This window comes from Hydra viridissima, unplaced genomic scaffold (assembly GCF_058129835.1).
Source record: "Hydra viridissima isolate aposymbiotic clone 2 unplaced genomic scaffold, HvirCarnegie_v1 scaffold_9, whole genome shotgun sequence".
NCBI classification, from domain to species: Eukaryota; Metazoa; Cnidaria; class Hydrozoa; order Anthoathecata; family Hydridae; genus Hydra; species Hydra viridissima.
In genome coordinates, this window is record NW_028324308.1 from 14,575,778 (window position 1) to 14,590,567 (window position 14,790).

At 29.9% G+C, this 14,790-nt stretch overlaps 1 protein-coding gene across 3 annotated transcripts; it reads left to right on the plus strand.

The window, feature by feature from the left end:
* The first annotated feature begins 368 nt into the window (after nt 1-368).
* Nucleotides 369-12,891, plus strand: LOC145186197 (bifunctional 3'-phosphoadenosine 5'-phosphosulfate synthase-like). 3 transcript variants are annotated; one of them, XM_090099211.1, is made up of 6 exons: nt 369-722; nt 6,796-6,959; nt 9,569-10,231; nt 10,443-10,757; nt 10,843-11,154; nt 12,350-12,891. In XM_090099211.1, the coding sequence occupies exons 2-6, from the start codon at nt 6,809-6,811 to the stop codon at nt 12,763-12,765; spliced, it is 1,857 nt and encodes a 618-aa protein (XP_089955337.1). In that variant the 5' UTR covers nt 369-722; nt 6,796-6,808; the 3' UTR covers nt 12,766-12,891. The 3 variants fall into 3 exon arrangements, with proteins under 3 accessions (XP_089955337.1, XP_089955336.1, XP_089955335.1); XM_090099210.1 differs by lacking the exon at nt 369-722 and adding an exon at nt 1,629-1,854; XM_090099209.1 differs by lacking the exon at nt 369-722 and adding an exon at nt 6,227-6,455.
* The last annotated feature ends 1,899 nt before the right edge of the window (nt 12,892-14,790 follow it).

The following is a 14,790-nucleotide window of genomic DNA, read 5'->3' on the forward strand; positions in this document are numbered from 1 at the left end:
TAAAAACATTGTTTATGAAAAAATTTTATGATATTATGAGGAGGGAAAACTAAAGAAATTATAAACATGATATTTAAGTTTTATTCGACTTGTAACGTATTTGATCAAAGAAAAGTACGAGACAGTCGAAACACCAGTTAGACACGCGTAAACGATTACTCGAAAAATAAAACAATCGCACCATTAAAGTTTAAAACTGTTTTCGCAATAACGACCAACAACTCAATTGTAAATTTATTGATAAATTGATAATAGTTCAATTCGTAAGGTTCACGACAATTTTGTGACTATTTTATGATTTTTACAAACAAGTCGAGACCAGAGGCAAACGCTAATCAAATGATAACTGGTAAAACCTGTTTTAGAGAAGTATAACTAAGTGGTCGAAACAAAAACGCGAAACGAACTTTAAGATAAAATCCATTATCCATGCTAGAACAAAATCTGATTTAAGAAACATCTGCGGATACAGAAAAAGAACGGTTCAGAAAATAGAGCAGGATTTTTTGGAAAGATTTCATGGGAAGAATTTGATTGGAGGATTTTTAGGAGAATTTTAGGAAAATTTTCAAAGACGGAGTTTTGAGAAAGAGAGAAAAGGGAATTTGAAAAAAGAGGTAAAGAAAATGAAGTAAATGGTATTTTCAAAGAGGCAGAGAAGGCTTTTAAGATGAGAATAGTTCTATTATAGATAAACACTTTGGCCATGAGTTCCAAAGGTGGTAAGGAAATATTTTTGAGTGACCTTTGATTGCATATTATTATCTGTGTTTATAAATGTGAAAAAATTTACTTGAATGAAATATTTGAGAGTATTTATTAAGTAAAACGAAAAAGACCATTAGTTAGTATCATTAACAGTTATATTTCGATTAAGGAAATATTATATCGTTATTATTTGTATTAAGACTTATTGAAAATATTCGCTGCTCACACATTAGAAGATTCCCCCCGAGATCAACTTTATTCACTCTTTTCTTCATAAGTCAGTGAGATGGTTCACACCATAGAGTCTTTATGAACTGTTTTCGAACTTGTAAATGATTTATTCTTGAAACAAAAACGGAGAGAAAACATTTTGAAAAAGAAAACTTTTTGTTTAAGAGAAAAAAAAAATAGAAAGAAATTTATCAAACAAACGAAAACACATTTTCAAAACATTTAAAACATCAATTTTTTTTTTTTCAACATTAAAAGAAAGTTTGACAAAAAGATGAGAGAAACACGCTTAATTAGTTAGAAGAACTTGCGTACTTATTTAGGGCGATTTATACAATTAATAAGTTTGCCTTATCGCAGGCAAGGACCAGGCAATTACATTAAAGAATTTTACTTCTACAAGAAGAAAAAACTTCGAACGGTTTTACCGTAAATTGCCGCTCTTAAAGAAGCAAAATAAAAAAAGATTGGCGCGCTTATCACATCGGCGCTCTTAAAAAAAAAAAAGCTTTAAAACTTCGTGTAAATAAGAAATATTGAAAATAGGTGATAAACCCCATTCAATTAAAACTTAATTTTCAAAGATTAAAAAAAAAATCGTTGTTTAATTTTTTTTCACGCAGCTTTGTTGTTTTTTTTTAATTGGTTCGATCTGCTGATCTCTAACTCCGAAACTTATTTAGTTCTCTCAAAACAATGGTCTTATTGTTGCTTTCAACTTCTGAAAAGTATGAAATCTACGAAAAAGAGGCGATCGCTAAATAATTTGCACGCATGATGAATCTCATCTAACTTAAGTTGAGTAACTTGGCGCTAATGATGCAATAAAAAGAATAGAGTAATTAAGTTGTTATTTTTAAAGCCAACAATTCTACATTTTGAGAAAAGTTACAGGAATTTTTATTTTTTGTAAAAGTAAGTGGTTTAAATATTACGCCTTTTGATGCACTAGTTTTTCGATTTTAGGTTGCAATATAATATGTTAAGCTTAATTTCTTGTACATCGTATAAATTATCAATACTTTCAATTAAGAAAACAACAGAAGAAATTTTTTTCTATATCTTTATTAAGAAATTAATGTTCCGCCCATGGCCTACTATATTACACGGCCGTATATGTTACATTTTAGAGGCCGATTCTAAGAGGCCTATTTGCGCAAAAAAAGTAAATGACACAACTACAAGTGATAAAGTGTAAAATTGCAAGTGTAAAATATTAAACTTGCATAAGATTATTGGTTTAAAAAGGATATATATATATATATATATATATATATATATATATATATATATATATATATATATATATATATATATATATATATATATATATATATATATATATATATATATATATAGCTATTTTAGAAAGTTAATAAAAGTTTAAAAAGTTAAATCATATCATGGTTAACAAGTGTGTTGCATATGGTTGTAAAACTGGATACATCAGTTCTTTGGAAGATAAAAAAGTTGCTTCTTTTCATTTTCCTTTAAAAAATGAAGAGTTACTAAATTATTGGGTTCATTTTGTAAACCGTAGTGATTGGATGCCTTCACCTAACTCTGTTTTGTGTGAAAAGCATTTTAATGAAAAGTACATTATCCGTGGTGTAAAATGCAAGTTAAATTGGAATTTGGATCCTATTCCTGAAATTTTTTCAAGTGAGTGCTTAAAACGTCCTTCCACACTACCATCACCTATTGCTATGAGAAGACCACCTAAAACTCGGATTTATCAAGAAGATGAACTTAGTTCTTTTTCTAAAAATGATAAAATTACTGACTGGAACATGTTAAATAGTAAACATTCACCAGAAGGCTTTGAATTTAAAAAACATCTCAATTGTATAATTTATTATAGTTTAGTATTTGATCCAATTACACATTTTCCTTTAATTCTTGAATCAATAAAAATTGACAATTGTTTATGTGTAGCTTTACAATATAAAGGAAATAATGTTCCACTTCCTCCATGGTTAACTAAAGGTCATAATGCCAAATTAACTTGTTTGAGTATGTTAGAGAATCTTGCTTCATACATAAAAATCATTGCTTCTTCTAATAGAAATATGCTTCTTGATGAAATAAATAGTCGAATATACTATAAATCCAAGGGTCAACCACAGTATTCTGCCAATATGATTAGACATGCTTTATTATTAAGATATACATCTAAACAAGCATATAAAATGTTACTTGAATTTTTTCCGTTACCTTCAATTTCTTTATTGAATAAAATAAAACAAGGTGGAGTTGATGCAATAAAGGGTGCTAAAATACTGCTTGAGAAAGGTTCAATACATGAAGATATAATACTAATTGTAGATGAATTTTATCTTCAGAAACAAGCACAATATTGTAGTGGTGTTTATGTGGGTGCAAATGACGAGGGTACTCTGTACAAAGGAGTTGTTGCATTTATGATAGTTAGTTTAAAAAAATCTATTCCTTTTATTATAAAAGCAATACCTGAAGTTACTATAAGTGGTAAATGGCTTTCAGATCAAATATCAGATTCTATTAGTTCTCTTTCTCTATCTGGTTTTAAAATTCGAGGAATTGTTACTGACAATCATCAAGCAAATGTAACTGCATTTAGTTTACTTCATTCTAAATTTGGTAACCAATCAAGTTTGTTTATTCATCATCCTGATAGTCCGAATAATAAAATATACTTATTTTATGATAGTGTTCACTTAGTTAAAAATATCAGAAATAATTTATTACACTGTAAAAAATTTGTCTTTCCATCGTTCACATACAATATAAAGGATGATTCTTATAGTTGTCCAGCTGGTTATATTACTTGGGGAGATTTTCATCATCTACATTCTAAAGATGAGCAACTTCAGGGTAATTTAAGAAAAGCTCCAAAAATCACATATCAAAGTCTTCACCCTGGTAACAGAAAGCAAAATGTTTCTCTTGCACTGTCCATTTTTGATGAAACAACAATTGCAAGTTTTAAAAGTTATTTTCCAGAACGAAAAGACATTTCTGGTTTTCTTACTATTTTTCAAAAATGGTGGACTATTTCAAATTCTAAACAACAATTTAGTCCAAATAAACTTGGTAATGCAATTGTTTGTGATGATGGTAAAACAACTTTTTTTAGGCAACTTGCTAATTGGATTGAACTTTGGCAGAAATCTCCATATTTTACACTATCAAAACAAACATCATCTGCTCTTATCACAACTCTGCGTTCCCAAGCTTTACTTATAGATGAGCTTATTGAAGAAGGATATTCGTATGTGCTCACTTCACGACTTCAAAGTGACCCAATAGAGCGTAGATTTTCACAATATAGACAGATGAGTGGGGGGAGATTTCTAGTAAGCTTAGTAGAAGTTCAACATTCAGAAGTTATTTTAGCATGTCGGTCTTTAATTAAGGAGAATGTAAATTTTTGGAAAGAGGATCTAAAGAAAGACCATAATAACCCTAATAATAAAGAATTACTGGAAATATTAGATTTAAACTCAAATGAGATATCTGAATCAACTCTCTTACCTGATACAGAAGAGGTTGCAACAACAATTGCTGGTTATATAGCTAAGAAATTGATAAAAAGAAGCAAATGCAGTTATTGCAAATCTATGCTAGCTACAGATACAAACAATATAGTTATTTGTCCATATCTACAATTACTTTCAAGAGGTGGTCTTACTGTACCTTCACTTTCACTCAAAGATTTTACATGTGGATGTTTTGCAGTCTTAGATAAACTTTCAAATTTAATAACTAAACAAGGGGCTAATGTCAAAGAAGTATCAACCTTTGTTTTATCAAAATACTTCCCAACAATTACTTTTACTTGTGATTTACACAAAGAATGGGGTTTTAACTTTGCTTCTAAAATTATAATTAATATCTTTTTTAACAATAAGCAGAACCTTATCAATGCCACTGTAAGAAAAGATGCTGTTAAAAGTTTTAAAAGTAGACAGAGACAAAAGTAAAGTTAAAAAAACAAACAAATATTATAAATAGATAAAACATAGAAATGGATAAAATATATAAAAGAACATAAACCTTAACCTGTGATTTCTTTATAAATTCCCAATGTTGTTGTCAATTTAAATGTATTATTAACAGATATAAAAATGTATATTAGACACAAATATATATAATATACATAGATATATATGTTTATATATACATAAATCGCTGGTATGAAAACACAAAATGCCAGTTTTCTGTGAATACTTTTTATTTGTACTCGTAATATTACATTTATTTCGCATGAGATATGTTTTTTCTCTGTAATTGCGCAGCCATCTTATTTATAAATAGGCCTCTTAGAATCGGCCTCTAAAATGTAACATATACGGCCGTGTAATATAGTAGGCCATGTTCCGCCATTACATGACTCCATTTTATCGTAACGCAAGAAATATTACTGAAAAGACGATATTAACAAAAGAACTAAAACGATTGGTTAAAAACGTCATATTTGTGACGTCTTTTTTTTGTGTGCGGATTTTGGCGCAAATTTATACGCTTCTAACTTACACGTAGTAAGTTAGAAGCGTATAAATTTGCGTGTATTTATTGTTGCGTATAAAATTGTGCGTGTATTTATTGTTGTCAAGATTAGTTTAAAGTAGCTAATCATACAAAAAAAAAATGACGTTTCTATATGATCAACATGAAATTTTAACCCGTTTTATTTTAGCAGCGAAATTTTTTCTTTATCTTCAGTTTATACCTACGTTTATAACCACGCTTAAAGTCTGTTTCAAAAAGGAAATTAAAGTGGTTTGATTCAAAAGAAAATTTTCAAACAATTTCAAATAAACTGATTTAATAGTGGTCAATTAAGGTTTTAACACAATGATAAACAACGGGCAAAGTTTATGATAAAATAATTGCCGAAATACTCATTTGGCATGTTTGAAAGCTTATTTTTTTGCTACCTGAAAAAAAAAAAAAAAAGGATTTTTTAAACGAGAAACAAAATTTTTTGCATTCAAAATACCGATAATTTTTGGTTAAACGAACAATAGACAGTATTTTAGAAAACTAAAAGAATTGGTTGAGAAGAAAACTGAGGTTTTTACACGCATATTGAGGGGGTGTAGAGAGAAAAAAAAAAAGTCTTTAGGCTGCATAATCATCACCGAAGCATAACTGTGATAAATCACTAAAAGGTATCCAATCAATAGATTAAGTTGTTAAACTTAAATTCTCATACATTTTTAATAAACAATGCAAAATTAAAAGCTTTACTACAAACCAAAAATGCCTTTACTAACCAAGGTATGTCTTCATCAACCAATAGATTTTTTTATTCACTTATATTTTGCTGACGTGTTTTAAAACGGTATAATGAGTAATTTAATTGGTTTTGATTGATAAGATAAACTTGACTGACTTTCTATGAGTGATGAGTCATTCATCACGTGAGGAATCAATATTAACAAATTATTTATTTAACGCGGACTCACGTTGCGATTTTTTTTTTTGTCGAATACTTAAGGTTCTAAAAAGATCAGAAGATAAACATCGAATAGGCAAGCGGCTTCAATTTTCTATTTTTTTTTTTTTTTTGCTGATGATATTCCTAATTTTAAAATAACATTAGCTAATAAACAAAAGCTCAGTTGTTTTTTTTCTATTGTTTTTTAAATGTTTTATATTTTCTGATTTTTTCTGATAAATTTCTTTCATTTTTCAAACATTTTAATTATATTTTCCGATGTTTTTCTTATAAATTTTTAAAATTATTCAAGTAGTTTAATTATGTTTTTCTAATAGATTTTTTACATTACTCTAATATTACATTTTTTACATTATTCTAACTATTTTTCTAACAACAATAATAATAAAATTGTTTAACTTTCTTCTTTATAGGTTAAGCAAACTGATGGCGTCAGTATCCTCTGCAAAGTCCGGAAAATATGGAACAACTGTTGCAACTAATGTTGAGTTCCAATCAGGGCGGGTCTCAAGAAGCAAGCGAGGGGAAGTGCTAAGTAGAGGGCACAGTTTTAGAGGTTGCACAATTTGGTTTACTGGTAAGAAGTTTGTTTAGTGTTCAAATTTCTTGTTTGCAATATAAAGAGGAAATAGTTCATTTCACATTACATAAAATGTCATAGTACATTCATAACAAGATTTGCGTAATGTTGGCTAGTGAGAAAAAAAAAAGTTACAAAACTTTGTATCGTCACGTTGTTAATTACATAAGAGGACTACGTTGGCCTATATCGTTTTTTGGGATAATATATGAGAAAATGTTTTTAATCAAGGTTTTTACGACACCTTCATTACAAATTTTTCACAATTTTTTTTCAACGAGACCAAACTGTAACAAGAAAAGTTTAATTGTATTTGAGATCATGAGAAGACAACACATTTGGCATGATGAAATAAGTTGAAATAAATGTTAGGCCGTCTTTCACGTGTTAACCTCGTGTGATTTATTCTAACCATGTGTTATTCACATGTCGAAACAATGAGTTCACGTTTTGAATTCAATTTTCTAAATTATCTGATCCTAAATATCGCTCGCTCACTAAGAGTTTTCTAATAGAGGCTTATTCAGGAATATATACCTCGATCAATTAATTCAAAATTCACAACTTGAAAAATATTTCACACGAAATGTTTTGAACTGCTTGTACACTTTCATATCGCTAATTAGGACAACTAAAGCACGTAACAGCAGTGGTGTACCAGTTGCTACCTACACCTTCAGTCCCCTAGCAACACCACTGATCAAAAGTGTTTTAGCAACACTCTTTTATACTTCAAAATTATTTTGGTCGGCGTTCATAGTTTGAATTGATACCAAATGTTTTGTGTATGCTAACAGTTTTTTAACAGTTTTTTTTTTTTTATGCATAAGTTTTAAATTCTATCGATTTACTCATCTACCATGTGGCTTTTTGAAAAACAAAAGTTACTTAGATTACATTAACCCTAAAGAAAACATGTAGGAAGAAGTGTAGATAAATTTATTATGTCAAAAAACAAAATGAAAAAGAACTTGTTTGCTTGAAATAGATCTTGTTTGCCTGAAAAAGATCGTCTGAGAAAACGATCTTTTTCAGGCAAACAAGAATCTGTAAATTAAAACAAAGAGCAAGCCGAAGATCGGAAAAAAATAGAGAAAGACAATGGAAACGCCGAAAGAGAGCTTTGCTTTAAAAAACTGCAAAGAAACAAAAAGTTTAAAAACAAAACGATCAAATGGAAAGCAAAAGTTTAAAAAACATTACCACATTATCAATGAAACAAGAAATAACAAACCAATATTTAAGGTTTATCCACTCACTAAATAAATTTCATTGAAAAGAATAAAATTCGTTGTAAACGATTCTTGAAGAAGCAGTTAAGCTCAAATAATCAAACATGGTCAGTTGCTTGAAATTTGGTGTTTGCATCAAGTGTAAAGAAAAATACGAGCGGTAAGAAAAAAGTGCGGAATTGTTTCTCGTCTTTTTCAATTAGCTTATAAAAATAATAATGCGAAAAAATATGCAAAATAAAAATACCAAATAAGTTTCGTATGAAAAAAAAACTAAACCAAAATTGAATGTGGTCAGAAAAGGGCTCTTGACACTTGAACCCTTCAAAAAATTTTGAGGTTGGCACAGATAGAAAAGTGCCAATCCGGGCAAGTAAGACATAGCTTTTAGGCATTTGAAATCATGGGACTAAACTTTTTAGATCTGATTTGGTGACAAAAAACCAACTTAAACCACAAACCCGCTTAACTGAATAATTTAGCCTTGATAAAAGTGCTGTACAATCTCTCATATAGAATATTAATTTTAATTGAACCCAAGAACCATTCATCAAATTAAAGTTTTGAAACTTCGTGGAACCAATAAGTAGAATCTCTTAATCATTTCCATCAAAATCCCTTGCTTCAAAAAACTTATTTAAAACTACTATCTTAATAATCCTTGATTTAATTGATTGTGCGAGGATTACCCATTTGAAGCTGATAAACACTTCATGAAAAAGGAAACCACGTGCTAGGAACCAAGTACGAGAAATCACGTGCGAGGAAAAAACTTACATTCCTCGAGAAGAAAGATTAAATTAGGATCCTTTAGATGGTTGTACGGTAAAAACTCATTTGTTTGGTCAACTAGCCTAATTTAAAGTTTTTTTGTTTCCACGCGACAAGATCAAATCTTACTTGTGATTGGTGTGAATTGTAATAAGTAATTTACCAATAAAAATTCAATTTAAGTTTTAAGATGATAACTTTAACATCAAATTTACAAATACTTTAAATAAACATCAGCTCTAGTAAAATATTACACAGCCAATTTACTAAAATCTCAGTTCAGCTTACCAAGCTAAAGATGACTTTATGTCAAATCACTCATATAAAATTCTCTTATCCTGCTAGCAGAGATTCTTCCTAAAATGTATTAAGGTTAGGTTTTTCTTAATAAATGCCAACTGTCGCCTGTTTTCATCTTGTCGGGATTTCTCATACTTAATTTCTTGCACGTGACTTCTCGCACTTGATTTCTTGCAATTTTTTACAGGAGTCTACTTTTTATGTAATTAAATTTTTTGTAATATGATTTTATAATAAGTTTACATTAAATATTTTTTTGTAATATAATATTATAATAAATTTAAATTAAATATTTTCTAACAGGATTATCAGGCGCTGGAAAGACAACAATTAGTTTTGCTCTAGAAGAATACTTATGTTTTCGAGGAATTCCATCTTACAGCTTAGATGGAGATAACATGAGAACTGGTCTAAATAAAAATCTTGGCTTTACTCCTGAAGATCGAGAGGAAAATATTCGCCGTGTTGGTGAGGTTGCAAAACTTTTTGCGGATGCTGGAATTGTTTGCTTATCAAGCTTCATCAGCCCCTTTGCCCAAGATCGTTTAAAAGCAAGACAGCTTCACGAACAGGCTGGCTTACGTTTCTTCGAATGTTACGTGGACACGTCATTGGATATATGTGAGAGCAGAGATGTGAAAGGTTTATACAAAAAAGCTCGCGCTGGTGAAATAAAAGGTTTTACTGGTATCGATTCGACGTACGAGGTTCCCGATAAACCTGATATTATTTTAAAAGCCGGCGAACTATCTGTGGATGAATGCGTACAAGAGCTTTTAAAGCTGCTCGAGAAAAACGATGTTTTACCCGTGTCAATATTAGGTGAAGTTAGAGAGTTGTTTGTTAGCGAAGAACAAGTTCCTGAGTTGGAGAAAGAAGCATTAACCTTGCAATCATTGGATATCAGTATGTTAGATATGCAATGGGTTCAAGTGTTAGCTGAAGGTTGGGCTTCACCTCTGAAAGGTAAGTAATGTACTCTTTGAACAATAGCAAGCTCTTAAACAATAATTTAAAAATGTCTAATGAAAAAGTTAGTTTTTTTTTTTTTTTACAATTAAAATTACAAAGAAATAATTATATTATTAAATATTTGTATAACTAGTTAATTATATTATCAAATAATTATGTTGTTTAATTTTTACTTAAGCTTTTGTGTATTTTTTTTTTTTTAAAGGTTTTATGAAAGAGCGGGAATATTTACAAGCTCTGCATTTCAATTGTCTGCAAGATGCTGATATTGTTAATCAATCTGTACCAATTGTATTAGCAATTAATGACGAAGAAAAATTAAGGATTGAGAACGAACGCAACCTAGCTTTATACTACGAAAAAAAACTTGTTGCCATAATGAGAGATCTCGAAATCTTTCCTCATAGAAAAGAAGAGCGCTGTTGCAGACAATTCGGCACAACAAGCCTTAAACATCCCTACATTAAAATGGTTTATGAAATGGGTGACTGGCTTGTTGGCGGGAAGTTAGAGGTATTAGGTAAGTGACTCTTTGTAAGTATTTCGAATAAATGTTTTTTTAAAGAGATTTGCGTTAAATCTAATGTTGTGTTTTGAATTTACAGGAGCAATTAAGTGGAATGACGGACTTGACGTGTTCCGTTTAAAACCAAACGAGCTGAGAAAAAAATTTAAAGAACTAAAAGCTGATGCTGTTTTTGCATTCCAATTGCGTAATCCAGTACACAATGGCCACGCTCTCCTCATGCAAGACACTCAAAAAGAATTATTGAGCAGGGGGTTTAAAAATCCAGTTTTGTTGCTACATCCATTAGGCGGTTGGACAAAAGATGACGATGTACCATTACCAGTCCGCATCAACCAACATTTAGCTGTTCTTGAAGAAAAAGTACTTGATCCAGAACGAACAGTCTTAGGTAATTTATTAACACACATACATCAAGTGCTTTCTATTTCTTATGTTCCTTTAATTGTTAATAAAACAAGAAACCATAACAATAGAATAAGTGTCATAAGATACTATGCTTACTGAAGACTCAAAGCAAATGAAATTTTGCTTTGATGCTTCAGTAAAATGCTAACAACTTGTGAAGTTTTTCACAATTTTTATCAGAGTTTTCATCATATGATTTAAAAAAAAAAAAAGGATTTTATAAAGCCTGTAATTTGACCCGAACCAAGAGAACCAATAGTTGAATTGAAAAATATAATTACAAAATTTGAAAAGTTGTTAGATATCCAGAAGCAATTGCAATAAAATGTTGAAGTTTGCAGTTAGCCACAGAACTACAATGTGCATATTCTAGCGGCTTATTTGTTTTAAGTTTCTCACAGCGTTTGTTTGAAATTGAAGAAGATAGCTACTTTTTGATTGAGCGGCGGTTTAAAAGAAAATGGATGATGGGATGTGGAGGGCGCTTCGACTGAAAGAGAAAAAAGAAAAACATTTAGAATCTGAAGTGTGAAAAAGAAAAAAAAAAGAACAGTTTTTTTAACAGTGCATATAAAAATGCAATTACGTCCGCATGAGAGTTCTGGTTAGTCCTAATTCTGAATCTGAGGACTCATGTGCAGATGAAGTTGAAGAGCATAAGACTACAAAGCTTCTAGAAAAAATTATATAAGACTTCAAAGCTTATTACAGTGTTGCATAGGTACCGGAAAGTGGGATTGATATTGACATCAGCATTATAACTCAGTAAGATATACCAAGATCGCTCAGTAAGAAATACGAAGGTCGTAATAAAATATAATATACACGAAAAAGGCCTAAGCATGAAAACTCTAGTTCATTAGATCTTTCCTTATCCGAACTGCGCTTCTTAATAGTAAAAAATAAGCATTGATTATTTGTTAAGTCAACTATGATTTTAAAAATCTTTGAGCTTATGAAAGAACGCTAAACGTAATAGGTAATAAGTTATCCTCTAGACGATAGTAAAAAAAATTGCAATTGAAAAGAATTAAAAAGGGACACGCATATACATAAAAAGCTTTTTGGTCGATTTTTTTCACCCTGATACATATTTTTATGTATGATATGGCTGATACATATGTAATGATTATAAAATCTTTATAAAATTTTAAATGTCAAGTTAAAATTCTTTTTAGCAATTTTCCCATCTCCGATGATGTATGCTGGTCCAACAGAAGTTCAATGGCATTGCAAAGCACGAATTGCAACTGGTGCAACTTACTATATTGTTGGTCGTGACCCAGCTGGTATGCCACACCCTGAACAACCTGGAGATCTGTATGATCCTACCCACGGAGGGAAAGTTCTCACTATGGCTCCAGGATTGTTGCAGTTAGAAATATTACCCTTTAAAATTGCAGTTTACAATAAAGTCAATCAACGAATGGAATACTTTGACCCATCGAGAAAAGAAGAGTTTGATTTTATTTCCGGAACAAAGATGCGAGGCTTTGCGCGTAATGGTATTTTGCCACCAAAAGGATTTATGGCACCGAAAGGTTGGCAAGTTCTTGCTGATTATTATCAGTCTCTTAGCAAAGAAGACTCTTAGCGAAAAAGACTCTTAGCTTTGATTTGCTATGATGACTAAAAGATAGATAAACATTTATTTTGTTTGGGAAGTTTGTAAAATTATTTAATCAAAATTTTGGTTGGCCAAAAAACATTGAAACATTTATTTCAGTTATTTTTTGTCATTAAGAATAAAGAAAACAGGAAAAAAACAAACTAATCTCAAATTAAAACAAAAACAAAAAAACAAAAATGTAATTAAAAAAGTAATTTTTTGACATTCATGCTTATTACATCATTATAAACCATGTCATATTTTGTATTTGGCTGAGACTATTCGTGAGGCTGCCGTGTCCCAATGCACATTAATTAAATTTGTATGCAAACTCTTTATTTTTCAGATCTGATATTAATGTATCAACAGGGTTCTCCCATAAGATAAATAGTGAACCAGTAAAAAAAAATTCAAATTTTTTTTTTATTCAATTTTTTTTGGACAACTCATAAAAAACTTCCCTCTTTTTGTTCCCTAAAACTAAATCCTGTAATCATCATTATCATCATCATCATCATCATCATCATCATCATCATCATCATCATCATCATCATCATCATCAAATCATCATCATGCAAACTTGAAGAACATTTTTTAATCACTTCTAATACTCAATTCACAGTTATCGATAAGTTTCACTGTTAAGTAAACTTTTAAATTGCATTTATTTTTTCATTTCATTTATTCTTTTTAAAGACCTTCAATACATTGGCTTTATACATACTCTTATTGACTTATCAATTTGAATGCTTGACGAGCTACGCTGAATGTCTTTATCAAGTAAATAGAGGAATGAGTTCAGTAACATATGATAGTACTACTCAAAAAATCTCTACCCTTTTTGATAAAACTCTTAGTGGTTTGAATGCTACACAATCTACAACTGCTGTTAATCAACCAACTTTATCAACAAATTAGAATAATAAGAAATATTACTTACAGTTTAATGAAAATAGTTCACAGAGATTATTAACCTTCAATAGATCTAAATCCAGCTTCTGGTATCGAAGATGTAGTTAATATATTTATAGTGTATCATTTAAAAAGCTTCACTTCAAATACATATGCTGCAAAGAATTGATTGTTTGGTCATGATAACGGAGGATGGGATAAATTTGTTTGCTTTAGTTCACAATGTGATTTGGTTATTTCAGGAACTACTGGTACTGGGTCAATATCTATTAAAAGTAGCTATGGATTTAATGGAGCACCAATAGTTGAAAATCAGACTACTGGAGCTCTAAATCAATGGAATGTTTATCTTATTCATTGAAATTTTCCTGGTGGAATTCTGGCTCAGGACTTACTGTTACACTTGTTATTTTATGACTACCCAAGTTTAACTCTTCAGTCATCAACATATTTCTTTAACAAAGTTACCTTCTATGTATGATTGCTATTTTTGTTTCTCCAAACAACACCGTTATTAAATAATTATAACAATTATATTAATACTCATAATATTGATAACTCTAATATTGATAATATTTTTGTTGTTAATTCTAATAAGATTTACAGCAATGTTTCTAATAAGAATTAAAACAAAAAAGTTGATGATGATGTTGATACAGATCTTAGAAAAAAATTTTATATTGCTATAAATAGGTTTGAAAAATATCTAAAAAACCTCATTTGTAAATCTACGTAACTCTTTTAGCAAAAGTGCTAATGTAAACATAGTATATATAAATACGGTTATCAAATCTCTAAGAGCCCAGGACAAAATTTGTATAGATTTTCTATACAAAAAATCAATCCTTTTTTCTATAGGCTTTTGGAACATATTCTCTATAGAAATTCAACTACTAAAAGTCTATAGAAAATGCAATTGAAAGTCTATAGAAGTTTCTATAGAAAAGATCAATATTATTTTTTATAGGCCTATAGAAATTTAACTACAGAAAGTCTATAGAAGTTTCTATAGATCGCATTTTTCGAGAGTGTATAGAAAATATTTTCTATTATCATTTAGATGGTCTATAGAATCGATGGGATATATTCCATCGATTA